The sequence below is a fragment of the Symphalangus syndactylus genome, chromosome 13 (genome assembly GCF_028878055.3).
Source record: "Symphalangus syndactylus isolate Jambi chromosome 13, NHGRI_mSymSyn1-v2.1_pri, whole genome shotgun sequence".
Taxonomy (NCBI): Eukaryota; Metazoa; Chordata; class Mammalia; order Primates; family Hylobatidae; genus Symphalangus; species Symphalangus syndactylus.
The window spans coordinates 26,397,352-26,422,350 of NC_072435.2; the positions used below are offsets into that span (position 1 = coordinate 26,397,352).

General features: G+C 42.5%; 1 protein-coding gene and 1 long non-coding RNA gene across 9 annotated transcripts in view; one reads left to right on the forward strand and one right to left on the reverse strand.

Moving 5' to 3' along the window:
* Positions 1 to 165: 165 nt before the first annotated feature.
* On the forward strand, positions 166 to 23,751 carry ZNF350 (zinc finger protein 350). 3 transcript variants are annotated; one of them, XM_055238926.2, is made up of 6 exons: positions 180 to 266; positions 2,836 to 3,228; positions 13,321 to 13,506; positions 18,976 to 19,102; positions 19,434 to 19,529; positions 21,882 to 23,751. In XM_055238926.2, the coding sequence occupies exons 3-6, from the start codon at positions 13,492 to 13,494 to the stop codon at positions 23,240 to 23,242; spliced, it is 1,599 nt and encodes a 532-aa protein (XP_055094901.1). In that variant the 5' UTR covers positions 180 to 266; positions 2,836 to 3,228; positions 13,321 to 13,491; the 3' UTR covers positions 23,243 to 23,751. The 3 variants fall into 3 exon arrangements, with proteins under 3 accessions (XP_055094895.1, XP_055094901.1, XP_063471693.1); XM_055238920.2 differs by lacking the exon at positions 2,836 to 3,228 and having other exon boundaries at positions 166 to 266; XM_063615623.1 differs by lacking the exons at positions 180 to 266; positions 2,836 to 3,228; positions 13,321 to 13,506 and adding an exon at positions 13,513 to 16,464.
* LOC129460757 (uncharacterized) overlaps positions 5,953 to 24,999 on the reverse strand; it is a 34,038-nt gene continuing 14,991 nt past the window's right edge. Inside the window, exons 2-6 of one of the 6 annotated variants that reach the window (XR_010115237.1) lie at positions 21,840 to 21,931; positions 19,171 to 19,247; positions 11,058 to 11,241; positions 8,335 to 8,365; positions 5,953 to 6,397 (exon numbers count right to left, since the gene is read on the reverse strand). This is a non-coding gene — a long non-coding RNA (uncharacterized lncRNA). Of the gene's footprint in view, positions 6,398 to 8,334; positions 8,366 to 11,057; positions 11,242 to 19,170; positions 19,251 to 20,529; positions 20,658 to 21,839; positions 21,932 to 24,999 lie in introns of all 6 variants that reach the window. The other 5 variants (XR_010115236.1, XR_010115235.1, XR_008650300.2 and 2 more) reach the window with 5 other exon arrangements.

Here is a 24,999-nt window from a genome sequence, read left to right on the forward strand (position 1 = left end):
CCCTGGCCGCTGGCTTAAAAACCTGCAACTGCCTTCTGTGCGTCCGATTTTCAAACATGGCTGCCGTCAGGAGCCACGGCTATGGGCGCGGCCATTTTACAGAGGAGGAAATGCCGTAAATGCGGTTGTCCTTGCTCTTTTAAACATTTTAGGTTCTCCTCGGCCGCCGTAGATGGACCATAAACCCGTGCGAGGACTCCAGAAGTAGGAGCAGTTTACGGAAGTGTAACGTTGAGGCCCTCCTTGTGGATGTGGAGAAAATAGAGGTCAGTGTGTGGTTTTGTCCCTGAAAGTTTTTTGTCCCAGTTCAAGTTTTGTCTCAGTGGAAGGTTTGGGAGATCTGAGGACGTGGTGTATCCTGGACCACGTAGTTTTTGGCAGGAAGACTAGGGAGCGCTGGGGTGTAGGCATTTGGGAGGTACCTGGTGGGAGTCTGTGATCCCCCTGTCTGTGGTCCGCGTGCCTTTGGTGTGAGTACAATGACTAAGGGTCTGTAGTGATCAACGACCGTGTCCTAACTGTCAAGGTGTGGATCACTCTGCTTGTAAAGGATGGAGGTGGCGATTAAGATCGATGCGGCGTCTGCTTTGGGTTCAGGATTTAATTTGGGACTCAGTGATGTTGGAGTCTGGGAGGATGTCCATCGCTGGAGAGTGTCTGGTCCGTGGTTCGGATGAGTAAGAGGCATGGGGCCAGTGCCTGTGGTACAAAGGCTTGTGAGGGCTGAAGCTTTCGAGACTTTGGAGCCCTGGGTCCTGGGTTGAGGTTCGAACCTCGGTTACTGGGGCAAAAGGCGACACAGCCCCCAGCATTAGTTCGAAACCATATATCTACTCTTCTGATCCTTAGGGTAGCTATTTACAGATCGGGGGGTCAAGTTCAGTCATACCCTCCGATTATATATTATCTATGGCTGCAAAGGCAGCGATTGAGTTGTTGTGACAGAAACCTCGAGGCCGGCAAAATCGAAAATGTTGCCAACCTCTGCATTCACTTCTTTTATTTTTTATTTTTTGAGACGGAGTTTCAATTTTGTCTCCCAGGCTGGAGTGCAATGGCGCGATCTCGGCTCACGGCAATCTCCGCTTCCCGGGTTCAAGCGATTCTCCTGCCTCAGCCTCCTGAGTAGCTGGGATTGCAGGCGCGCGCCACCACGCCCGGCTAGTTATTGTATTTTTAGTAGAGACAGGGTTTTACCACGTTGGGCAGGTTGGTCTCGAACTCCTGACCTCAGGTGATCCGCCCGCCTTGGCCTTCCAAAGTGCTGGGATTACAGGCGGGAGCCACCGCGCCCGGCCTTCACTTCTTAATATATAGTGACAGTGTTGCTTGCCCGCCTTATATTCACACCTAAGTCTTAACAGAATCTCCATTTCGTGAAGTATTCATCCCTGTGGCAAGGTGACCCATATCCCAGTTTCTTAGTAAGGCCTGGTTGGTCTTAGCCAATCTTACTGGTTCCAATTGCCATTGCTAGTGATAGGTTTGACATGGAAATGAGCTTAGGCGTATGGTGCAATTCTAGCCAACTATGTATGCGAAAATCTGCCTGGGAGTTTCTGAGGGAGCATTTTCTTTTTTAAATATGTAATTTCTTGAATCTCTTTTTCCATGTTCGTGATGATATCGCCTGAAAATAACCTTAATTTTCTGTCTTACTTTGTAATGCTTATAATTCATTCTTATCTTAATGCATTGGCTCAACTTTCCAATACAAAGTAGGAAAATAGGATGTTAGTGGACGTTCTTGTTTTGTTGCCCACCTATAAAATTCACCCGTTGTGTTGTCTGGAGTTAACACCTTTCCTGGAGGTAAACTGTTTGGTATGGTTGATCTCTTCCTTTACTTTGTTAATTTTTCTAGATTTATATATTTTAAATGTACAATTTAATTATCCTGGAGGCAATATATGCATAAACAGTCATTGCCCAGGTCAAGAAATAGAATATGGTCAGCACACCAGTGGTGCTCTGTGAGCCTTTTTCCATCCTCACACCGAAAAGTATTTTAGGCTTTTCTTTATATAATTAATCATTGTAGTTAATACAGTTTTGCCTGTTTTAAACTCTGTATATCAGTGGAATTGAACATCATTCTTTTTTTGTGTCAGCCTTCTTCTGCTCATTATTGGTGAGGGTCTTTCCTGTTGCATCTGAGTATATTTTCTTTGCTCAATGACAAGGATCAGGCAAATTTACAGTAAATATTTTAGGGCTTGCAGGCTACATATGGTCTCTTGCATATGTTAATTTGCTTTTTGTTTTACGGTCTTTCAAAAATGTAAAAAGCATTCTTGCAGGCTGGGCCAAAGGTATAATAGGTTTTCTATCACATTCCATTATGTAAAATATAGCAGTTTTTTCTATTATTAATTACATTTGTATTAGCTAAAGCTTGTATTATTAAGAATAATGCATCTATGAAAATTTGTGTAAATGTCTTTTGGTTCATATGTGCTCTCATATGGGGGAGGCAGAGATGTATACCTAGATCTGCACCTCAGAGTAAAATTGCTGCTTCATAGGGTGTGTATAACCTCAGTCTAAATAGATGTCAAACTGTTTTCTAAAGTGGTTGTACCACTTACAGTTCCCCTAGCAGAATATAGTCTGCTTTATAGGGTGCTTTATGTGGCCTGTTTAAAATATCTGCCATACCCTAATAACACTGAGAGAGTCTCCTATATAATGTTCTTTAAAGCTTTATTGATATGTTTCTACCATTGAAATTGACAGTTGATTCTAAAATGGTTTTTGTGTATGCTGTGAGGGGGGTTTTAACTTTCTGTCCCCATCCCCAGTACCATTTATTGATTTTTTTTTTTTTTTTTTTAGATAGAGTCTTGCTCTTGTTACCCAGGCTGGAGTGTAGTGGTGTGATCTTGGCTCAACTGCAACCTCCGCCTTCTGGGCTCAAGTGATTCTTGTGCCACGGCCTCCCAAGTAGCTGTAATTACCAGCAGGTGCCAGCTTGCCTGGCTAATTTTTGTATTTTTAGTAGAGACGGGGTTTCACCATGATGGCCAGGCTGGTCTCTAACTCTGGCTCAAGTGGTCCACCTGCCTGAAGGGGGCGTGCCCCTCCACACCTGTGGGTATTTTTCACAAGATGGAGACGAGAGACTGAGAAAACAAGACACAGAGAGAAAGTACAGAGGAAGAAAAGCGGGCCCAGGGGACCGGTGTTCAGTATACCAAGGACCCGCACCGGCACTGGTCTCTGAGTTTTGTTAGTATTTATTGATTACTATTTTTACCACCTTGGTGAGGGGGATGTGGCAGCACTATAGGGTAATAGTGGGGAGAGGGTCAGTAGGAAAACATGTGAGTAAAGGACTCTGTGTTATAAATAAGTTTAAGGAAAGGTGCTGTGCCTTGATGTGTACGTAGGCCAGATTTATGTTTGACTTTACACAAACATCTTAGTGTAGTAAAGAGTAGTATTGCCGCCAGCATGTCTCAGCTTTAGTCATAAGGTGGTTTTCTTTTCTTTTTTTTTTTTTTTTGAGACGGAGTCTTGCTCTGTCACCCAGGCTGGAGTGCAGTGGCGCGATCTCGGCTCACTGCAAGCTCCGCCTCCCGGGTTCACGCCATTCTCCTGCCTCAGCCTCTCCGAGTAGCTGGGACTACAGGCGCCCGCCACCACGCCCGGCTAATTTTTTGTATTTTTGGTAGAGACGGGGTTTCACCGTGGTCTCGATCTCCTGACCTCGTGATCCGCCCGCCTCGGCCTCCCAAAGTGCTGGGATTACAAGCGTGAGCCACCGCGCCAGGCCATAAGGTGGTTTTCTCCACCTTATCTTAGTAAATAGAATGTACGATTGGGTTTTACACTGAGATATTCCGTTCCCAGGGAGGAGCAGGAGACAGATGGCTTTCTCTTATTTTAACTGTAAAGAGGTCTTCCTCTTTCACTAATCCTCCTCAGCACAGACCCTTTATGGGTGTTGGGCTGGAGGATGGTCAGGTCTTTCCCTTCCCACGAGACCGTATCTTAGGCTGTCTCAGTGGGAGGAAACCTTGGACGATACCCAGGCTTTCTAGGGCAGAGGTCCCTGCGGCCTTCCACGGTGTGTTGTGTCCCTGGGTACTCGAGACTGGAGAATGGCGATGACTTTTCCCAAGCATACTGCCTGCAAACACATTTTTAACAAAGCACATCCTGCACAGCCCTAAATCTATTAAACCTTGAGTCAATACAGCACATGTTTCTGGGAGCACAGGGTTGGAGCTAGGGTTACAGATTAACGGTATCTTAAGGCAGAAGAATTTTTCATAGTACAGATGAAAATGGAGTTTCCTATGTCTTCCTTTATCTACATAGACACAGTAACAGTCTGATCTCTCTTTCTTTCCCCCACACCTTCCTTAGCCTCCCAAAGTGCTAGGATTACAGGTATGAGCCATGGCGCCCTCAGTTCCATTTATTGAAAAGACAGCTTTTATCTACTTCCCTGTAGTGCTGTCATTGTCATCGAGTCTCTATATGTGCTTAATTCTGCTTATAAGGATTTTATTCTGTTCCTTTGTCCTATTTGCCTGTTATTGTACTAATATTGTACTGTCCCAATTAAAGTACCTTTATAAGTCCTCATAACTGATATGGCAAGTTTTATAACTTTTTTTTTCAAACTTTAAAAAAAAGTTTATAGCTATTTAAACTTTTCGTTATCAGTTTGGGATTTTGACTCAGATTTCATTGAATCTGTAGATTTGGGAGACTTGACATTTTTAAAATGCTTAGTCTTCCAACCCATCTTTATAGTACATCTTTGCATTTATTTAAAACTGTTAAAATTTATCTCAGTAGTTCTAATTTTAAAAATATATTCGAGTTCTTCTAAATGATATTGTTTATGTCAACCTAAAAGAGGAAACTGCACAAAATACAATTTTAAAGAGTTTACTTAAGCCAAAATGAGGACAGCTGCCTGGGAAAATACTTTCAGGTTACCTCGGTAAGTGCTCTGTTAGGATTTTGTTAGAAACAGGTTTTAAAGGCAAAAGGGAACAAACCGTGAGCTGGCGTAAAGTTGTCTGGCAAGAATTCTCCTTGGTTTACAGAAATAACATCAATTAGTGATTGGCTATCCATTGTTAACTATGGGGTTTTGTGGGTTATGATGTCCAGTGAATGGCATTTTATGGCTACTCGGTGTGAGTTAGTCTAGGGCCTACATAGCAAGTGGCTTTTAGAGATAATTATTTAGCTTGAGGGGAAATGAGATGTGACTATTGTCACATTAAATTTTTTTTTAGTTTTTAATTTTTTCTTTTTTTTTTTTTCAGGGGAACCCCTATCAGAAAGACTGTCGTCACATTTTAATGCCTCTCTAGACCTGATAATTTAAAGGGAGTCACATTCCTCAGATAAAAGATTCATTTCTTTCTCATTTATAAATTTTATTTTGTTTGTTGATGGTCTGTTTATTCTGTCAGTTACTAGGAGAGGTCTGTTAAAGTCTTCTTTTACTCTGAATTTTCTGTTTCTTGTTTTTGGTTCTATTTTTTGCTGTATACATTTCAAGACTGTTGTTAGGGGTATACATACGGTGTATTTCTATGAATGAAGAGCCAGATTGCACCTCTTTTCAGTGAGCATTGTTTCTCTTTCTCTCTGATAATTCTTTAGGTTTTCTGGTCAGTTTTGTCTGAGATATAACAGATTATCTTTGGTTACTCTCTCTGTGGCATATTGTCTCCAACCTTTTATTCTCAAACTTCCCATATCATTTTGGTTCAGACATATCAACTATAATAACCGCATGTGGGGAGACCGAGGCGGGTGTATCATGAGGTCAGGAGTTCAAGGCCAGCCTGACCAAGATGGTGAAATCCCATCTCTACTAAAATTACAAAAATTAGCCAGGTGTGGTGGTGGGCTGTAACCCACATGGATCTATGGGACTGAACAAATGCGGGCGAATGCGGGAATAAAGATGAGACAAAAGAGTATATTTGGAAGAAGGGGTCAGGGGGCACCTTGCCTCTAGTGGACAAGGGCCCTGAGCTTTTCACAGCCCTCTGTATTTATTAGGCAAAAGAGATACAAGGGTGGGGGTGGGGGTGGAAGAAGGGGTCAGCTGCTCAGTTCAGAGTAGGCTTGCAAGACTGCATTCTCTAGATGTTGCAGTAGATAACCTCGGTGCCAGGGAGTGATTGCCTCCAGCAAACCTTCTGTCAGCAGGAGCAGTGATGAGTTTGCCCACATCCTGTGTTCATGATAAACAGTTTGCTGTTTGATCATATAGCCTCCAGTGGAATGCTGAGTTGGTCACATCTCAGGGGCCTTCGGCTCCCTGCATATTCCCCTTTCTGTTTATGAATTAATTGAAAGAATGTAAGGCCAGGCTGGGCAGCTCTCATTCGCCGACTGGCAGTCCATCCGATTTTACAGACTATAAACAGAAGACAGAGACAAAACAACATTATTCCAAGAACTACATATAAGATGTTAATGTGGTGCCTTAGATAGGTCCAAGGGTTGAGCTCTCCAGGCCTTCCTGGAATTCAGTCCAGTCTTCTAAAGAAGGCTAAAATTCTTGAGTTTGCCTATTTAAATCAAGAACTTTGTTTTGTAATTCACCAGTATCAAAGGTGATGTTGGATGTGAAAGCTCCCTGCAAATGGGCTTTCACAAGGTCCCACGGATACTCACTTTGGTTATATTCTAAGTTAGTTACACAAATATGAGTGTGATTAAAATGATGATGCAATTGCTGCTGCAACTGCAAGCTTTGTGCTTGTTCCCCTAACCACAGAACCGTGGATTTTAACATTGCCACTTCAGTTTGTAACTCAGTATTAATTTTATTCTGAAGTAGCCTCACTTGGTCAGCTGTGCATGTCCAGTTCTCCACCTACTGAGCTGTTTAAATAGAATTATGCAGAGTTACAGAAGATATCACAACAGAAGTTATTAGTTTGACCAAGGAAACAATAGCAAAAATTATGCCTAAGGCTCTATGGACACAGTGAGTAAGCTGAGTTAGAAGTTCTACAAAATGCAAAGCGGGTGTGGCAGCCCAAGGCTCAGACAGATTAACAGGAATCCATAGCCCAAGGATGCAACCCAAAATTATCAAAGTAGAGATATTATGTGTTTGCAATGTGCTATGATTAATGCAGTGATATAACTGGTGAGATTTACAGGTCAATTGGGTATTGTTTACCTGAAGCTGGTCCTTCTTAGCTGCCAAAAAGGCATAAGGATTAAAAATACAAACTGTAAATTGAGTGGTGATATTCTTTACAAATGCAACATTAAGACTGTTGCTTACTATTGCTATTATCAGACAGTGTTCCAATCCAGATGTTGCCATTCATAAATGGGAGAGCTGCCTTCCATATAGTTTCTTGGATTGGTCCTTTCCTCCCCAGATGATGCCAGTGAGGAAGAGGTGGGCTAAAGCCTGCTCCATGCCAAGCAATCTGAGCAGCAGACTGGGATTGGATCCTGGTGTTGTATAAAGAAGAAGCATTAAAAGCTTGCCACCAGTGCCAGTGAAGTTTGTGCCATGATTTCTGACTTTCACCTTTTCCATCTAATTGACCTTTAAGTTCCCAATCCACAATGTCTCCAGTTGACATATATTGTTTACTAGCCAGTGGATCAAGACACTGGGTCCACGGAGTGGGGTAGGAACCATTGAATGGAATCCATTCTGTATAATCAGCACAATTAGGGTGATTGGACTGGGAATGGTTGGTTAGCACGCCAGTTACATTAATAGAACCAAGACTTAATAAGTACATAATTTTTCCATAGTGACTCAACCATGTTTGAGCTTGAATTGTCCTAAGACAGCTATGGCTGAGCGACGTCTTTATGGTGATACACAAAGGGAGTCCTTCCAGTGGAGTGGTATAATTAATGACATTGTTCTGAGAGTCTAACTGTTCTATGTCAGGGGGAATGAGGGGTCCTGGAGCACACTCTCCCTGATCGTGATAAATCTCAGGAGGAGTGAGCTCCAAAGTATAGGCCGTACTGCTGGGGGATTGGGAACATACGCCCAATATGTTTTTGCCTGTGCACAGGGAAAACATAGTGCACAGGGAAAACATAGTGCACAGGACATTATGGCTAACATGGCCAAGAACATGGAATCAGGGGTTTTTGCCTGTCTCTGACACTCCAGTAGTTTCTCAGCTTCCTGCGTGGTTTTCTTGAGTTGTCCCCAGGTTATGGGGGTTGATGTGATCGTGACTCTGGTTGGCCTTCTCTCCATCTTTGCACTCAGGCTCAGCTGACTCATAGCTTGTACAAGAGGGACCGGGCCCATGGTTGGCCACCCTGGGTTCCTCCAGTCTCCCATTCCATGGTCGCACGCACCTTGAGGGCACCCACATGGCTTGTCCATCTCCTGTAAACACATAAGCACACCCTTATCCCCAGGTCAGTAAATCCACCGGGCCTTTCCATTGTCCTCCTTCTGGGGATTTCCATAACACTTTCAGATAAACGTTCCTTTTTTCCTCTACCACTTGGCAATGTCTTTCTGCTGGAGTCTTACCATCCATACCAGGAGTCAGAAAATTTAAAGGAAATAAGGCTAAATGTAGTTTTGATTGAGGTGGTAGTTGGCCTCCTTTACCCCCTTTTTGTCTTTTCAACATGCATTGTAATGTTTGATGTGCCCATCCTGTAGATATTACTGACACATCAGCTCGCGTATCCATAAGCTCATAAAATTTCTTTCCTTTAATTTGTACTATACAGGTAGGTCTATTAGAGGCTGTGGGTTGGGAAAGATAGATTTCCCATGTAGTTGTGCTCCCAAACCCTTTATTTCCTCGTTTCTCCTTTCATGGGGAAGGGTGTAATTCACAGGGAATAAGCAATAATTGAGCAATATATCTCCCAGTTCAAAAACCCAAAGATCTTGTGACATTAAAACTACTTGAATTTCTCCTTCATAATCAGAGTCAGTCACTCCGGGGACTACAGTGATGCCTTGCAAGTTAAGGCGGCTTTTGCCAAAAATTAGTCCTGTGTATCCTATCGGTAAAGGTCCCCAAATACCAGTGGGACCTTAGATAGGTTTGTCTCCTCTAACTAATGTGATTCTTTCTCTGGTGGGTAGACCTAATCCTGCACTTCCTGGTGTTCCTGGGCTGAGGGAATCTGTGCCTCCAGGAACCCATCCCTGAAGTGGGGTTGTGGTCTGCACTGGGAATGCCCTCATTGTTTGAGGGGCCTGGGTCCGGGCCCCCGTCTCATTTACCGACAGGGGGTGCCATCCTGATGAAATTTTGAGCAGCACTGGGTAGCCCAGTGATTTCCTTTGTTACAGCGAGGACAGAGTCCTGGTGTTTTTTCTGCTAGGGGGTGAACTGCATTGTAATATCTTTTCTGTCCTGAGATCTGGCAGCATTCCTTTTTTAAATGTCCAGTTTTTCCACAATTATAACATTTTCCCATTTTAGGGTTTGACCCTTGGCCCCTTTTAGATTTGTCAACTGCTAAATTAGCCATTGCTTGTGCTAACTTTGCAGATCGATGAAGCTCAGTTCCTACATCCTGACAAGCTCTGAGAAAATTTCCCAAGTTTTTTGTACACCTCACTGGTGCCATTGCACGTTTACAATCCACGTTTGCATTCTCAAAAGCTAAAGTTAAGGTTAGCATTTCTGCAGCCACAGTATGAGGAATCTGACGCTTCACTACCTCTTGTAATCTTGCAAGAAATTGTGCATAGGGTTCCTGCGACCCTTGCATGATATGTAAAAAGGATTGTACTGGTACTCCCTCTTCAGGATTGTGGCCCAGGCGCATTTAGCGGCCTGTGTACACTGCTGATAAGCAGCATCTGGGAGTGCCATTTGATGTTCTAGGTCTGAAAAAGGGCCATGACCTAACAGCATATCCTCTGTAATGTCTCCGTGTCCAGCAACACGGTTCTGTTTAGCCTGGTCTGCACACATTTCTTGCTAAATTCCACGTCAGATATGCACTAGCGGACAAGCAAGTTCGCTCCAAGTATCTCACGTCAAAGAGTGAAAGACGCATAGCACCAAACACAGATTCTAGCAATCCTAAGGTCAATGGGCTCTGTACACCATTATTTACCACTCTCTCTTTTAATTCCTTTAACAACTTAAACTCTAGTGGGGTGTGTTCATGAATAACCTGCTGTGGATTGTTTGGATCAGGCCTTATGGAAATAGGAAAAGTGCAGTGTCCTAAGGGCTCTCCAGCTATGGCAGCAGAGCATAAAATTCTTTGTATTGGGGTCTCTATTTCTGCCACCAAAGGAGGTGGTACAGATGTTTCTGCAACTGGAGGAGGTGGTATAGGCCAATTTTTATCCTCCTGCTCCTGTTTTTTATTTTTAATTGGAGCTGTGGGTGGGGCGACAGATTCTTTCAGATTTTTAGATTCAGCCTGCTGTCCCACAGAATAATAAGGAGATAATGGCAGAAGTACAGTATGAACTAAACTCTAAGTGGAGAAAACAGAAGAATCAACCTGAAGACCTTTTTGATGAGTCTGTTTTAATCCTTCTGCTGTATCCCAATTTCCACATCAAGAGTGCCTGCCTGTGGAAACCATGGGTTGTGCGTAATAACCTTTTGTGGCGTCTGCAGGAGGTTAGTGTCTGCAAATTAACCTGAGCTCCAGATTGTCTCAACAGAACTTTAAGCAACTGCACATGTTTTTCTTCAATAGACAAATTCTTTCCCTTGTTACCCTGATTCAGAAAACTTCCCAGTACTTTTTTTTTTTTTTTTTTTGAGATGGAGTCTCGCTCTGTCGCCCAGGCTGGAGTGCAGCGGCGCAATCTCGGCTCACTGCAAGCTCCGCCTCCCGGGTTCATGCCATTCTCCTGCCTCAGCCTCCCGAGTAGCTGGGACTACAGGCACCCACCACCATGCCCGGCTAATTTTTTTTGTATTTTTAGTAGAGACGGGGTTTCACCGTGGTCTCGATCTCCTGACCTCGTGATCCGCCTGCCTCGGCCTCCCAAAGTGCTGGGATTACAAGCATGAGCCACCATGCCCGGCCCCCAGTACTTCTTTAAAGCAGTGCTCCCAGTACCTCTTTAGGGCACTGACCTTATATTGGCTGCTGGCAGACTTGTCCCCGGGTCCCCGTTTGCCTTGTCAATTTCGGTTCCTCTGCTCCAGCAGACCTTCTTCATTCACATCCTTGAAGTCCCATGTTCGGATGCGGCTAGTTGGGCGTCCTTGGAGTCCCTGTTCTGGGTCGCCATTTGTAACCTGCATGGACCTAGGTAGACTGAACAAAGGGGGATGAACGTGGGAATAAAGACAAGAGACAAAAGAGCATATTTGGAAGAAGGGGTCGGGGGCACCTTGCCTCTAGTGGACAAGGGCCCTGAGCTTTACACAGCCTTCCATATTTATTAGGCAAAAGAGACAGTGAGAATGGGGGAGGTGGAAGATGGAGTCAGCTGCTCAGTCCAGAGTAGTCTTGCAAGACTGTATTCTCTAGATGTCACAGTAGAAAACCTTGGTGCCACGGTGTGTGATTGCCACCAGCAAACCTTCTGTCAGCCGGAGCAGTCATGAGTTTGCTGTTTGATTGTATAGCCTGCATTCATTGTAAACAGTTTGCTGTTTGATCGTACAGCCTCCAGTGGAATGCTGAGTTGGTCACGTCCCACGGGCTTTCGGCTCCTTGCAGTGGGTGCCTGTAATCCCAGCTACCTGGGAGCCTAAGGCAGAGAATTGCTTGAACCGGGGAGGCTGAGGTCGCAGTGAGCTGAGATCGCACCATTGCACTCCAGCCTGGGTGACAGAGCGAGACTCCATCTCAAAAAATAAAATAAAATAAATGCCAGATGTTATTGCATTTTGATTTTTAATCCATTCTGACAGTTTTGAGGCATTTATATTTAATGTAGTTAACTGGAATCCATGCTCTGTTTCTACTTAGCATAAAACACTTAATGTAATGTAATTTTCTTAGTACATTTTATTTTAAAGCAGCTATCTAAATGCATTGTATTTGCTCTTTTTGCTCTCTGTTTTTGATTCTCTTCTTTTGGATGAATTTCTTATTATTACATTTCCCCCTTTTGTTGGCATGGAACTTATGTACTTTGAAACAATTACTAGGTTTTTTTTTTTGTTTTTTTTTTTAAGACGGAGCTTCACTCTTTTTGCCGAGGCTGGAGTGCAATGGCACGGTCTTGTCTCACTGCAACCTCTGTCTCCTGGGTTCAAGCGATTCTCTTGCCTCAGCTTCTGGAATAACTGTATTTTTAGTAGAGATGGGGTTTCACCATGTTGGCCAGGCTAGTCTCGAACTCCTGATGTCAGGTGATCCGCCCGCCTCGGCATCCCAAAGTGCTGGGATTACAGGCGTGAGCCACTGTGCCTGCACTTACTAGTGTTAATTGTAAGTAGAGATTACATGTAGTGTGCAACCTTTGTCATATTCTTCTGCTAATTAGCACTTTTCCATTTTACAGAAACCTTAGAGCATGTCAACTTTATTTACCACCTAATTTATCCAGTAAATTATTGTGTATTTTAGCTTTTTATGTATTTAAAACCTCCTAAAATATTGTCACTACTGTTTTTATGACAATGCTTATGATTTGCCCAGTACATGGGCTTTCAAACTGAAGTACATGTCCTCATAGGGTGTATGTACACAGACTTTTGAAGAGGTGTGTGAGCATACATGACTTAAAGGAAAACAAAGACCAGGTCCTCTCCTTGCTGACTATCTCTTTTCTAAAACTAATCTGCCTAAGAGTTCACTGGCTTCTGAGGCATGGTGCTGTGGTGGGTCTCATTTCCTACAGGCCTTCACAGTCCTTCCATGGAAACGTCACAGAGGAAAGGCATACCTCCACCACATTAAGAATCCTAGACATTATTGGCCACAGGTATAAAATCCTCAGGGGCTCTGGCCCGGCGCAGTGGCTCACGCTTGTAATCCCAGCACTTTGGGAGGCCAAGGCGGGCGGATCACGAGGTCAGGAGATCGAGACCACGGTGAAACCCTGTCTCTACTAAAAATACAAAAAAAAAAATAAGCCAGGCATGGTGGCGGGCACCTGTAGTCCCAGCTACTCGGAGAGGCTGAGGCAGGAGAATGGCGTGAACCCGGGAGGTGGAGCTTGCAGTGAGCCGAGACTGCGCCACTGCACTCCAGCCTGGGCGACAGAGCAAGACTCTGTCTCAAAAAAAAAAAAAAAAAAAAAAAATCCTCAGGGGCTCCAAATAAAGGTATAGTTAACTATACTGGGGGGCATTGCTTTAAGATGAGTGCCTAGGAGCAGTGACAGTATCTGGGCCTAGGAGAAATGTACCACTCACATTGAATTTGCTCTTCAACTCACAGTTTCTGACTCCTCAGGAGCAAAAAACACCACCTGAAGAGGGAGGAAGTGGATTTGGGGATCACCATTTCTAGGGGCACACTTGACTGAAGACTGAGACTTCTGAAGAGAAGGCCAGAAGATACAAAGACAGACCATCCCAGTTGAATGCTGTCTTCCAAGAACAGAAGAAAATGATCCAGGCCCAGGTAACTGACTTTTGGTTTGTTTTATTCTTTCCTTTGTTCCATAATAGATTTGTAGAAGCCTATAAACATCAATTTCACTAATATAAAGAGTATAAATTTCAAAAAGCAGGATCTGGAGAGAAATAAGCTTAGTTTTTAAACTCAATATCATGCAAAATAGTAGGGTAAGGAATATAATGTTCATAGCATTAACACTAAATTATGAATTTTGTGACACCGTGCATGGCTGGAGGATCCTGTGGGTTATATCAGCTGTCAGCTTGCATCTAATATCTCTGACAGCCAATATCACAAGAAAATCATAATTTACATGGTATGTCCTGTTTTTGAAGATAAAACATTACTTCCTGGGGGTTGCCATTATTTCATGGCAGTTTAGTCTCAGGAAATTTCTTCAGTGGTTCTTCCTAGAGTTGATGTGGCAGATGGTGTCCAGAATAGCAGCCTTCTCGTAAATTCAGATGCAGGTTTCCTGTGGCTGTTTCTTGAAGGATTCCTTTATATTGCTATGGAATGACTAAGCAAACTCAGTAAACACAGAGACCAACACAAGTTAATTTCAGCCTTGTGGCAGTCTGGATTTGACTTGGAATAAAACCTAGATATCCTAGGAATATGGCAGGATTCCATGACTTTCAAATGGTTCTCAATGAACAGATAGCTGAACTGATGTTTGAATATAGATTTGGAGACAGGGAGTTGAAAGTGATATTGTCTGGACAGGACTTGGATTGGAGTTTACAGATTTCCTTTAGACTTTCACCTCGTAGAAAACGCTGAGTCCTTATTGTATAGTAAATAATTGAATTTATGCAAAGGGAGTTTTGGCCTTTGTGTTCAAGCTAATGGAGGGTGAGCTCTGGGCTTCTGGAATGTCTTGCTAATGGCAGTGTCTTTGTTTGCTTGGGTCCTTTGGCCATTGGACAGCCTAAAAATATGATCTATGATAGATCTGTGATCTATGATAGGTTGGAAACCTCCAGAAGAACAAGAGGCTAAAGTTAAAACCTGACTTCTGGGAGGCTGTGGACCTAAGATCAGCCACATAGGTCATCTGTGATTGTGTCCCAGTAAAATAAGAAAGTACACATATCAAAAAAAAAGTTTCAGCCAGGCTCGGTGGCTCATGGCTGTAATCCAGCACTTTGGGAGGCCGAGGCGGGTGGATCACGAGGTCTGGAGATCGACACCATCCTGGCTACCACAGTGAAACCCCATCTCTACTAAAAATACAAAAAATTGGTCGGGCGTGGTGGCGGGCACCTGTAGTCCCAGCTACTCGGGAGGCTGAGACAGGAGAGTGGCGTGAACCCGGGAGGTGGAGCTTGCAGTGAGCCAAAATCATGCCACTGCACTCCAGCCTGGGTGACAGAGTGAAACTCCATCTCAAAAAAAAAAAAAAAAAAAAAAGTTTCTGGCTGAGTGCAGTGGCTTATGCCTACTTTGGGAGGCTTAGGCAGGAGGATTCCTTGAGCCCAGGAGTTTGAGACCAGCCTGGGCAACCTAGTGAGACCTCGTCTGTATTTAATAAAATTGAAGAAAAGAAAGAAAGAAAAAGTTTTCTTTTCATATATTTTCTTCCTAATCCCCTTCTGTAAATGGTTGGTAATATTTACTTCCTGTCACTGTATCTGTTTGTGGATCTATGTCTATATATGTATTAATAAAAGCATGAGTATATATGAATCTATCTGTAGACATATACATCCATTATGATATACATATATATATATTTTACATGATAGAATCATATTTCAAAGAACATAGCAGTCAATTTGAAGGGACTCTTCATTGGCCTAAGATGCTACACTTTGAGCATCCAAAGACCAATGATTACAAATGATTGAAGAACATTAATTATACAAAATTCCATCAGTTTATAGCCATATTTGAAAAAAATGCATTTTTCACCATTGGGGGTTAGGAGAGAATCAAGTATTTAATCTGAAAAATGATAAAAGATCATAAACATGTTTTGTGTGTGTGTGTGTGTGTGTGGTGGGGGTGGGTTGACTATGAGTTTTTTTGTTTTTTACTTTTCTGCTTTTTTTCTTTCTTCCTTTCTTCTTTTTTTTTTTTTTTTTTTAAATTGAGATGGGGTCTTGTCGTGTTGCCCAGGCTGCTCTTGAACTCCTGGGCTCAAGCGATCCTCCTGCCTTGGCCTCCCAAAGTGCTGGGATTACAGGCATAAGCCATTGTGCCCGACCCTCTTGGTAATTTTGTATTACTGACCCTCACTCTGCTCCTTGGCCATAAATTCCCACTTGCTTATGCTGTATTTGGAGTTAAGTCCATTCACTCTCTACCACTGTAAAATCCCATTACATTTGTCTATATACCTGTCATAATGGCCCTGAATAAAGTCTTCCTTACTGTGCTTTAACAATTCTCATTGAATAATTTTTTTTAACATGTATAGCTTAATTAAGGAGGTGAGATTCCAACGCCTTTGCCATATTCTGAATAGAGGTAAGTCACTAGGCCAGTCCGTGCTCAAGGAGAGGGTGTAGAGCACCCAATTCTGTCCCTGTTTGGGCGCCACTTGTAACCTGCACAGACCTAGGGGGACTGAACACAGGGGGGCGAACACAGGAATAAAAGACGAGACAAAAGAGTATATTTGGAAGAAGGGGTTGGGGGTACCTTGCCTTTAGTGGACAAGGGCCCTAAGCTTTACACAGCCCTCTGTATTTATTAGGCAAAAGAGATAGTTGGGAGGTGCAGTGGAAGTAGGGGTCAGCTGCTCAGTCCAGGGTAGGCTTGCAAGACTACATTCTCTAAATATTGCAGTAGATAACCTCAGCGCCAGGGAGTGATTGCCTCCAGAAAACCTTCTGTCAGCAGGAGCAGTGGTGAGTTTGCTCACATCCTGCATTCATGATAAACAGTTTGCTGTTTGATCTTATAGCCTCCAGTGGAATGCTGGGTTGGTCACGTCCCACGGACCTTTGGCTCCCTGTAAGTGGTAACTACATAAAGGTGTGAACACTGGGAGGGTGGAGTTCATTGAGCCATTGAATCTGCCTGCCATAGATCTGTCATGTAGTAAATTATTTTTGAGTGTGGATCGAGGTAAGACTCTCACTTTACTTTTTTCCAAATAGATTGCTATCTCACATAAATAATTTAGAATGGGTAAACCAACCAGGATTAAGTACTTGTATCATCTACCAAGTGTGTTCACTGGCCTCTATAATAAAATGAGTATAGAGTGTACCTTCTGCTGTTCCCTGGGTCTTCAATGACTCAATTTCCCACCCAGCAGTATCCTTTAAAGCCATCCTGCATCCTGAGACAGGAGATTGACAATTCATTGATAAGCATTCTTAATTGTCACTATTACAAGGCTGTAGGTCCTTTGCCAGCCATGCCTTTCAGTCCTAAATGGTCTTCAGGGTTGGGCTGTGTTGTCCAAGAGCTGAGGACCTTACATTTATTGTTCCAATATTTGTTGGCTATAATGATTTCTGTGGAGCAGTCAGCTGTCAGAAAATTTTGTCTCCTTTGTAGGTAACGTGTCATTGGTCTCTGGATGCTTTTATAGTCTCCCCTTTAAATCTGATGTAATTTAGTTTCAATCTGTTGTGTCTAAGTGTAGACTTCTTGCTTGAAAACTTGTTGGATTTCTTGAGTTTGAAGTTTGGAGTGTTTAATCAGTTCTGAAAAATTTTCAGTGTTAGATCTTTGGATATTGTTTCTCCATTACTTGATTTTCTCCTTCTCCTTGAAAAATTATCAAACTCAAGGAGAAGGTCATAGGAACCCTCAGTTTATGATTAGTCCATCAGAAAAATAGGATGCCTGGATTTGTGATATATTGTTGGCCCTCCATATCCATGGCTTCCACATCCATGGATTCAACCAACTGAGGATTGAAAATATCTACTTTTTAAGCATCTGAACTGAGCATATACAGACTTTTTTTTATTGTCATGATTCCCTAAACAATACAGTATAACAACTGTTAACATAGCATTTACATTGTATTAGATATTATAAGTAATCTAAAGATAATTTAAAGTATATGGGGGTGGGTGTGGTGGCTCACTCCTGCAACTCCAGCACTTTGGGAGGCTGAGGTGGTTGGATCGTCTGAGGTCAGGAGTTTGAGACCAGCCTGGCCAATGTAGTGAAACCCCATCTCTACTAAAAATACAAAAAACTAGCTGGCTGTGGTGGTGGGCACCTGTAATCCTAGCTACTCAGGAGGCTGAGGCAGAAGAATCGCTTGAACCTGGGAGGTGGAGGTTGCAGTGAGCCAAGATCGTACCATTGCACTCCAGCCTGGGCAACAGGAGCAAAACTCTGTCTCAAAAAAAAAAAAAAAAAAGAAAAAAAGAAATTAGCCAGGTGTAGTGGCACATGCCTGTATTCCCAGCTACTTGGGAGGCTGAGGCAGGAGAATTGCCTGCTTCTGGGAGGCAGAGATTGCAGTGAGCCAAGATTATGCCACTGCACCCCAGCCTGGGAGAGTGAGTCTCCACTTAAAAAAAAAAAAAAGTATATGGGAGGATGTGCATGGGTTACATGCAAATCTGCAAGTACTATTCCATTTTATTTTATTATTTTATTTTATTTATTTTATTTATTTTATTTGTTTTATTTTATTTATTTTATTTTTATTTTATATTTTATTTTATTTTTTTATTTTACATTTTATTTTAATTTTATTCTATTCTATTTATTTTATTTTATTTTATTTTTTATTTTATTTTATTTTATTTATTTTATTTTATTATTTTATTTTATTTTATTATTTTATTTTATTTTATTAGAGACAGAGTCTTGCTCTGTTGCTTAGGCTGAAGTGCAGTAGCATGGTCATAACTCAGTGTAGTCTCTAACTCCTGGGCTCAAATGAGCCTCCTGCCTCAGCCTCCCAAGTAGCTGGGACCACAGGCACTCACCACTGTGCCTAGCTAATTTTTTAATTTTTTGTACAGATGGGGTCTCATGTTGCCCAGGCTGGTCTTGAACTCCTGGGCTCAAGTGACCCTCCTGCCTTGGCCTCCCAAAGTGCTGGGATTACAGGTGTGATCTACTGTGCCTGACCACTACTGTGCCATTTTATATCAGACACTTCAGTATCCTCAGGAGGTCCTGGAACCAATACCCTGCAGATACTAAAGGATGGCTGTATATATGTCTTTCATCTGCATGTATATAAAATAAATATATGTACATATATTCATATATATTTACATATATAAAATGTATAAATATTTTTTTAAGTTAGCAAGATTTAACTTCTACACTTTATAGAAACTTCCAATTGGGTGAATGGAGGATGATTGAATATACAATTACAGAATATTATATTAGGACTTTACTTCTTCCACATTGTATTAAAAAAAAAAACTATTTGGTATATACACACAGCCTGTAGAGTGGAAATGAGCAGGAAAACGTTAGGATTTCTTCCATATCATCAGAAAGACACCAGTTTATTAAACAGGACTGTTATTACAGGAATCCGTAACACTGGAAGATGTGGCTGTGGACTTCACCTGGGAGGAGTGGCAGCTCCTGGGTGCTGCTCAGAAGGACCTGTACCGGGACGTGATGTTGGAGAACTACAGCAACCTGGTGGCAGTGGGTGAGGACAGCTGCCCTGTGTCACTCAGAGGGTGCCCAGTCAGTGGCCTTCCTTTCTGAGATGCTTACCTCATTGGAATGCCTGCAGTACTCTGAAGTGGTAGATTCTCAGATCCTTCTCTTGCTCCCACACAAGATGGTGTAATCTGCTTTTTTGTGAGAGAAAAACCTTGATGTTACAGATATGAAACTAAACTTTCATAGTTTCAGATAAGAAACTAAATTTTACATATTTTAAGGAACTCAAGTTTCTTAAAATGTAACATTCTTCCTTCTTGACATTGCCAGCCCAATTTGATATGTCTAAGTCCTCTATCATTTCCCATGAACAGGGTATCAACCCAGCAAACCGGATGCACTCTTCAAGTTGGAACAAGGAGAACAACTGTGGACAACTGAAGATGGAATCCACAGTGGAGCCTGTTCAGGTGAGAGAACCCACAAGGCAGAAGGCTATGGAAGTCACATTCTAGTCAGTCAGAGAAGGCAACACAGCTGTGAAGGGGGTTTGAGGATATGTAAACAGTTCCTCTCTCATCTGTCTCCCAGTGTGAGACCTGTTTTTCTTTGTAGGAATTTAGAGTAAAAAAAAAAAAAACTCTTAATCTCCTCAGAGATCTGATTACTTTATCTACATATTTTTTGTTTGCCTGCATAATTTTCTTCCTGGGGTTTCAAATATTTCCCTTCTTCATGTCGTTCCACCTCTCTTGTTACGAAATTCCACCTTCCAGGCCTCTCTCCACAGAGGAAACTTTGAAGTCCTCACTGTTTTCAGATTCCCACCCCTTTATGCCCTTGGCTAATGCTGACCTCCCTCCTAACACTTCCCCTGTGTTGGATGTGGCTTCCTCAGGGTAAACTGGGCTTTCACTGTGCCTTGGCTTCCTTCGCTTCTCTTTTTCCTTATTCTTAGGTTCTCCAAAGGCCCCGTTTTCCATTTTCTCATCTGTGCCCTTCACTCTTCAAAGTTTCCTTCATTCTAGTAAGTTAAACTCCTTCCATTCCCTGGAGGAGAGTCCCAAACTGACATCTCCCTGTTGTTATCTAACACCGATTTTAGTTCTGTGTAATTTACTTCATGGCAACTCTCCCCCGAGTTCCTAGTAACTGCAAGGAACTAGAATCATCTTTCCTCCAAGAAAACCCCTGTTAAGTTTGGATTCTCATTTGTTCCTGTACATCCTGAATCTTGGCCATCTGGGCATTACCTGCCTGAAGAGCTCTCTTCTTTAAAGGTCTCTGCTAGTCATGATGAATCTCTAAGTAAAAAAGTCATTTTTTAACATCCTACATTCTCAGGTCCAGCTTCAACCAGGTCATAACTCCCACCTACTTCCATTTGGTTCCTTTCTGTATTTAATAATTTGCTTTTGTTTTTTTCCCCATCGTATTCTGATGACACTAAGTCCCAGTAAACCATGTTACCTGTCAAATTTCTCGTTTCAGTGATCTCTGTGATATAATACCATCTTGCTCACAAAGAGATTTCCATCTTCTTTCCTAACCCCTCCCTGGTGTGTTCCACACATATGATTACTTCCCTGACTCATTCCCTTAAAGATTATTTATTATTATTTATTTTTATTAATTTATTTTTTTTTGAGACAGAGTCTCGCTCTGTGCCCACACTGGAGTGCAATGGTGTGAACTTGGCTCACCACAACCTCCGCCTCCCTGGTTCAAGCGATTCTTGTGCCTATCCCCAACACTAGCACCATACCTGGCACATGGTGATCATTCAGTAAGAGTACGTGGAATGAATGAATCTGTTCTTTGGTTGAAATGGGCCTCCAACCTCTGGTCTGCTGGTCACAGTGAATTGCTTGTATTTTAAGGTCTTTGTTTTGCAAGGCACATTCAGAAAGCAGCCAAATCTGTCTTTATTATTAGTGATCTAACCTTGTTTTTATGCTAACTGCTTTCACCTTTTAGTTTGTTTATACTATTATTTTTTGCCAATGTGCAAGGAACATTAAACATGGAGTTTTATTTACACTCAGGTCATAGGGTTATTACTAAGAGACACCTCACATCAAGGCATTAAAAAAAAAATACTTTGGGGCCGGGCACAGTGGCTCACACCTGTAACCCCAGAACTTTGGGAGACTGAAGCAGGCAGATCACCTGAGGTCAGGAGTTCGAGATCAGCCTGGCTAACATGGTGAAACCGTCTCTACTAAATATACAAAATTAGCTGGGTGTGGTGGCGCATGCCTGTAATCCTAGCTACTCGGGAGGCTGAGGCAGGAGAATCACTTGAACTCAGGAGGTGGAGGTTGCAGTGAGCCGGGATCGTGCCACTGCACTCCAGCCTGGGCGACAGTGAGACTCTGTCCCCCAAAAACAAACAAACACAAAATACTTTGGCCGTGAGTCAGGATTGTGCCACTGCACTCCAGCCTGGGCGACAGAGTGAGACTCCATCTCCCAAAAACAAAACAAAAAATACTTTGGCCAGGCATGATGGCTCACCTGAGGTCAGGAGTTTGAGACCAGCCTGGCCAACATGGTGAAACCCCATCTGTACTAAAACTACAAAAATTAGCTGGGCATGGTAGCAGGCACCTGTAATCCCAGCAACTTGGGAGGCTGAGGCAGGAGAATCACTGGAACCCAGGAAGCAGAGGTTGCAGTGATATGAGATTGCAGCATTGCACTCCAACCTGGACAACAGAGCAAAACTCCATCTTAAAAAAAAAAAACAAGCAAACAAAAAAAACACAACAAACTTTTACCCCAAATCAAAATGATAGAAATCTTTGTTCTTTTCTTTCTAGACACATGGAAAGTTGATGATCATGTGCTGGAGCGCTTGCAGAGTGAAAGCCTGGTGGACAGAAGGAAACGATGTCATGAACATGATGCATTTGAAAATGTTCATTGCAGCAAAAGTCAGTTTCTGTTAGGGCAAAATCATGATATATTTGACTTACATGGGAAAAGTTTGAAATCCAATTTAACTTTAATTAACCAGAGCAAAGGCTATGAAATAAAGAACTCTGTTGAGTTTACTGGAAATACGGACTCCTTTCTTCATGCTAACCATGAACGACTTCATACTGCAATTAAATTCCCTGCAAGTCAAAAACTCGTCAGCACTAAGTCCCAATTCATCAGTCCCAAGCATCAGAAAACACGCAAATTAGAGAAGCATCATGTGTGCAGTGAATGTGGGAAAGGCTTCATCAAGAAGTCTTGGCTAACTGATCACCAGGTAATGCATACAGGAGAGAAACCCCACAGATGTAGTCTATGTGAGAAAGCCTTCTCCAGAAAGTTCATGCTCACTGAACATCAGCGAACTCATACAGGAGAAAAACCTTATGAATGCCCTGAATGTGGCAAGGCCTTTCTCAAGAAATCACGGCTCAACATACATCAGAAAACACATACCGGAGAGAAACCCTATATATGCAGTGAATGTGGAAAAGGCTTCATCCAGAAAGGAAATCTCATTGTACACCAGCGAATTCATACAGGTGAGAAACCTTATATATGCAATGAATGTGGAAAAGGCTTCATTCAGAAGACTTGTCTCATAGCACATCAGAGATTTCACACAGGAAAGACACCCTTTGTGTGCAGTGAATGTGGAAAATCCTGTTCTCAGAAATCTGGTCTCATTAAACATCAAAGAATTCACACAGGAGAGAAACCCTTTGAATGTACTGAATGTGGGAAAGCCTTTAGCACAAAGCAAAAGCTCATTGTCCATCAAAGGACTCATACAGGAGAGAGACCCTATGGCTGCAACGAGTGTGGGAAAGCGTTTGCGTATATGTCGTGTCTGGTTAAGCATAAGAGAATACACACAAGGGAGAAACAAGAGGCAGCCAAGGTGGAAAATCCTCCTGCAGAGAGGCACAGCTCATTACATACCAGTGATGTCATGCAGGAGAAAAACTCTGCTAACGGGGTGACTACACAAGTGCCTTCTGTGGCCCCTCAGACATCATTAAACATCAGCGGCCTCCTCGCAAACAGGAACGTAGTCCTTGTGGGACAGCCGGTGGTCAGATGTGCAGCCTCAGGAGATAACAGAGGATTTGCACAGGACAGAAACCTTGTGAATGCAGTGAATGTGGTTGTGCCTTCTGTGATCAATTATGTCTTATTTTATGTTACAGAAAACCCATAGGAAGAAAACTCAGATCTATGTGGAAAAGGGTTGAGCAAAAATTTGTAGTTCATTATGTGGCCAAAAAGCATACACTGAGAGAAAATGTTTAAGGCTGAGATAGCCTGATAAACTCATCCTATTTAAATATATGCTGCGATACACAGGCAAAATCTGATGTTAACCTAAGCACATACACAGCAGTTGCTCGATCGTGTCAATTAAATGAGTAAAGGAAGCCCAAGTACTTTTAAGTGGAGGAAATGAAGTACTATGAATTTTTAAAAGAGATGAGATAATTGGTGTTGGGAGTGTTGCAGTGACTGAAAAGCTTCATAAGGAGCAGTTGGTGGGAAAGGGCTAATACTGGAATGGTGGAATGTGGGACACATATGTGTCAATTCAGTTTCCTTAGACCAGTGTGGAGGATTAATTGAAAACCAGGACCATAAACTTTCAGAACTTTATATTATGAAGAGAGATCTGTGAAACTAGTCAATTTGTTTCATTAAACAAATATTTTAAAATTATTTCCTTTGTACCTTGTCCTGTTCCAGGAGCTGAGGTCAAAAAAGAAAAAGCTTGTGGTCTGGAGAGTTTGTGGGGTTAATTTTAAGTGGTATCATTACACTCAGGTAATCTAGTCAGGGGATGCAAATATCTACATTAGGTGAAATGGACATGGAGTAACTGTGTCCACGGGACACAATAATTTATTGTTCAAGGAGTAGCAGAAGGACTGCTGTTAATGGTACTTAAGCACCTTAGTACAAAAAGGAGGGTTTTTTGTTTTTGTTTTTGCCCATGTCTTATCTCTCCAAGAGATTACAAATTCCCTAAGTTTTGTGGCTACTTAAATTTTAGAATTAAAGAAACAACACAAAATTTAAAAATTCAGTTCCCTCATTGCTCAAGAGCTGTATATGTGAGTAGCAGCTACCAAACTGGACAGCAGAGTGAACAGAACTTTGAGACGATGGGGACTCTTTGTCATCATTTCCAACATCCCAGAAAGTTATGCTGGAGAGGCTGCTTTGCATGATCTAATATTTCCCAACACATAGAAAAACAAAAACTAATTATGTATTGATTTGGAGAGAGAATGATTTGGAAAGAGAAGTGTATTTTGTCATTGAAGGGAATGACAGTTGTAAAGAATAGAATTGTCACTCACAACTTTTGTGTGATTAGAGAGACTTAGCCAAATATAAAAGGGGCAGAGCAGAAAAGGAAAAGGACCCTTAGAATAAGTAGAACACAAAGGAAGAGGAAAATCTTAGTCTCTGAGAATGGATGAGACTGTAACAGATGGGAGGAGGTGGGTTTCTTTTGGGTTGTCTTAGAGATGACCCTATTATTTGTCCATAAGACCTATCACCTGCTATTTCAGAGATCCCAGCTTCTCTGAACTCAGACGTGATTTTTCTTTCTTTTTTTTTTTTGAGACGGAGTCTCGCTCTGTCGCCCAGGCTGGAGTGCAGTGGCACAATCTCGGCTCACTGCAAGCTCCGCCTCCCAGGTTCACGCCATTCTCCTGCCTCAGCCTCTCCTAGTAGCTGGGACTACAGGCGCCTGCCACCACGCCCGGCTAATTTTTTGTATTTTTAGTAGAGACGGGGTTTCACCATGGTCTCGATCTCCTGACCTCGTGATCTGCCCGCCTCGGCCTCCCAAAGTGCTGGGATTACAAGCGTGAGCCACCGCGCCCGGCCCTTCTTTTTTTTTTTTTGAGACATGATTTATCTTCATCATTCTTCTCATTTTTCTGGGAGTAGGTC

Bases quoted from the DNA above. Each gene is read 5' to 3' on its own strand.
- ZNF350 (XM_063615623.1), top strand. From the start codon at position 16,384: ATGATAAACAGTTTGCTGTTTGATCTTATAGCCTCCAGTGGAATGCTG. The intron at 19,103-19,433 runs GTGAGGACAGCT...TCCCATGAACAG, and splicing joins CAGCAACCTGGTGGCAGTGG to GGTATCAACCCAGCAAACCG. The intron at 19,530-21,881 runs GTGAGAGAACCC...TTTTCTTTCTAG, and splicing joins CCACAGTGGAGCCTGTTCAG to ACACATGGAAAGTTGATGAT.